The sequence below is a fragment of the Garra rufa genome, chromosome 12 (genome assembly GCF_049309525.1).
Source record: "Garra rufa chromosome 12, GarRuf1.0, whole genome shotgun sequence".
Taxonomy (NCBI): Eukaryota; Metazoa; Chordata; class Actinopteri; order Cypriniformes; family Cyprinidae; genus Garra; species Garra rufa.
In genome coordinates, this window is record NC_133372.1 from 32,865,096 (window position 1) to 32,867,768 (window position 2,673).

The 2,673-nt window shown below is 41.8% G+C and overlaps 1 protein-coding gene across 1 annotated transcript in view; it reads left to right on the top strand.

Annotated features, from left to right (window-relative positions):
- Positions 1 to 1,011: 1,011 nt before the first annotated feature.
- Positions 1,012 to 2,673, top strand: part of c1ql4b (complement component 1, q subcomponent-like 4b) — a 12,205-nt gene continuing 10,543 nt past the window's right edge. The window contains exon 1 of the mRNA XM_073851863.1: positions 1,012 to 1,680. Within this exon, the coding sequence (XP_073707964.1) occupies positions 1,138 to 1,680 (543 nt within the window). The 5' untranslated portion in view covers positions 1,012 to 1,137. The remainder of the gene's footprint in view (positions 1,681 to 2,673) is intronic.

Sequence of the window (2,673 nt, forward strand, 5' to 3'; positions counted from 1 at the left end):
TATATGAAACTATGCATGTCACCAGGAGGCCTTAAATATTGAACAGAAAAAGCACATTCTCAATAAGCGTCAGTGGATCCTTTGTCAGCTTTTATATGATGTGTCATAAGTTTTCCAGTTTATCTAATTTAGATTTTTTATGTTTCATCAGTGAGAACCATGTCAAGATGCTAGGGGTGGTTGATCTTGGAACCTGAATGTTATTCACCTGAAGACCAGCGGGGACTGAAAATCGCCCAGAGTGCTGTGAGCCTGATTTAAAATTTTATCTTACCATCCATTTACTATCGGGCTTACAGGACGTTTACAAGCGAGGCACTTAAACTTATGAGCTTGAAGGTTTAAGACTGTCACAAAAAGGCAAGATAATATACAGCGTGGATTGTTTTTGATCAATTTGAATCGCAGCTTTCTTCTGTGAGAGGAGGGGCAGAGTTTGTTTAAATGCTGCAGTGGACATGGACTTTTCTGGGAATTCTCCAGAATGCTTCTTGAACTTCTCATGGAAAAATAAGCCACACGGTTTTCACTCCACCAATCTATAAGGAGACGCCACGGCCATAGAGCAACCCCTGAGAAATACACCTCCACATCACCTGATAGAATCTCCATCCACGGACGAACATTTGGAGACACCAAATCCCCCATGTTGCTTATAGCAGACAAGTAATATATATTTATATGACAATATAAACCCACTGGATCATCCAGAATTGCTGTTTATATGGAGCGATAACTGGGTCCAGTGTGTGTCACTCAGAAGAGGTAGTGGTTAGCAGGCTGATGGTTATGATTTTGAAGCAGTAAATGGAAGCAAACGGGGAAACTAGCAGAAATTGAACACAAACATCTTTTTAAGACTTTGTTCAATATAGGATATTTGATTTGTTTGTGTCTGAAAGTGGATTTTTTTATATCGAAAAAGAATTTATTTTATCTCATTTCTCAGACACAAGCCACGTTTCATCGTATCGTACTCCCTCGTTAACTTTTCTATCTCACCTTAGTCCTTTTTCCTTCCCAGAGTTCATTCTGGCCGGGCCTGTTTCTTCTAAAGGGGAGGAGGACTTCCTCTCTATCGCTGCCTCGCGCCTCAGCCGCAGGAAGCGCGTGATTGGCGCGGCAGTGGGTGTGGCCATGGTTCTAGTGCTACTGATCGCGATTCCGCTATTGGTCCACAGCACCAAACTGGGTGGGTCCGGAAGTGGAGGTACGCATTATGAGATGCTCGGAAGCTGCAAGATGGTCTGTGACTCTCTAACGCCCACCAATGAACTAACACCTGTTTCGCCTCCACCTCACGACATCCCTGGACGTAGAGGGGGAGGCAAGTCAGGTTTTCGTGGAAACCAAGGGCCACCAGGTCCCCCAGGCCCACGTGGGCCACCTGGAGAACCAGGAAAGCCAGGTCCACCTGGACCTCCAGGTCCAGGCCCAGGGGGATACATCCCATCGTTCTACAGCCCCAAGATTGCCTTCTATGCTGGTCTGCGCAAGCAACATGAGGGGAGCGAGATACTCAAGTTTGATGATGTGGTGACAAATGTAGGGAATTACTATGAGCCTACCACAGGCAAGTTCACCTGCCCTCTTCCTGGAATCTACTTCTTCACCTATCACGTGCTCATGAGGGGTGGAGATGGAACTAGCATGTGGGCCGACCTCAAGAAGAATGGACAGGTAGGAGATGTGCACATATGAGGATTGTGTGCCATTTAGAGTTGAATTGAGAATGCCTTTTAAATTCCAAATCAACCCCTGAATTTATATTAAGGGAGCAAATAGGATTCCGAATTAAAATTTTGAATGTAAGGACATCAAATTTAAATTAAAAGTCTTGCACACAGTCTGAAAATTTCAATACGATTTAAAAACGACCACACCTTGTGTCAGTCACGTTTACACACTGCTTCCAAAACTTTCGTCCATCATTAAAAAAATCTGATTGGGTTATATTTTCTGCTTTTTTTGCATCTGTAGGCAGCATTTTAAAGGTGTTTTGACAATTCAGAACCACCGTACAAACCAACGCCAAAATTCAGAATGCCGTCTGACAAGTTGATCCACTTCCATGTCTTGCGTGTGTATAACAAACAATGTGCAGAATATAAAGAGACGGGATATAAATACAGATTGCTAGCAAAGCATCAAACTGAGCCATTCTGAGGACATCCGCAATTGCAATCTCAGGACTGGATTAACCTAATATTTCCTCTTTCTTGTTCTTTTTTTTTAAGAAGACAGAGGAAAACAAAACAAACCTCACTGCTTGAAGACTCCATTTTGTAATGTTTTGCTAATTTTTCCACAACGGATGAATTAATATGCATCGGATTCAGTGTGCAAGGTTTCTATGCATGACTAATTTTTAGGATGACAAATCTGAAAAACGCATACTAAAATTTCAGACTAAGTGTGGAAGGACCTTAATTATTAATTAATTAGATTAAAGGATTAGTTCACTCCAGAATGAAAATTTCCAGATAATTTACTCAAAATTATGCTGAGATGTCTTTCTTTCTTCAGTCAAAAAGAAATTAAGGCTTTTGAGAAAAAATATTCTAGGATTTTTCTCCATATAGTGGACTTCAATAAGGATCTTCGGGTTGAAGAAATTGCAGTTTCAGTGCAGCTTCAAAGGGCTCTACACGATCCCAGCCAAGGAATAAGGGT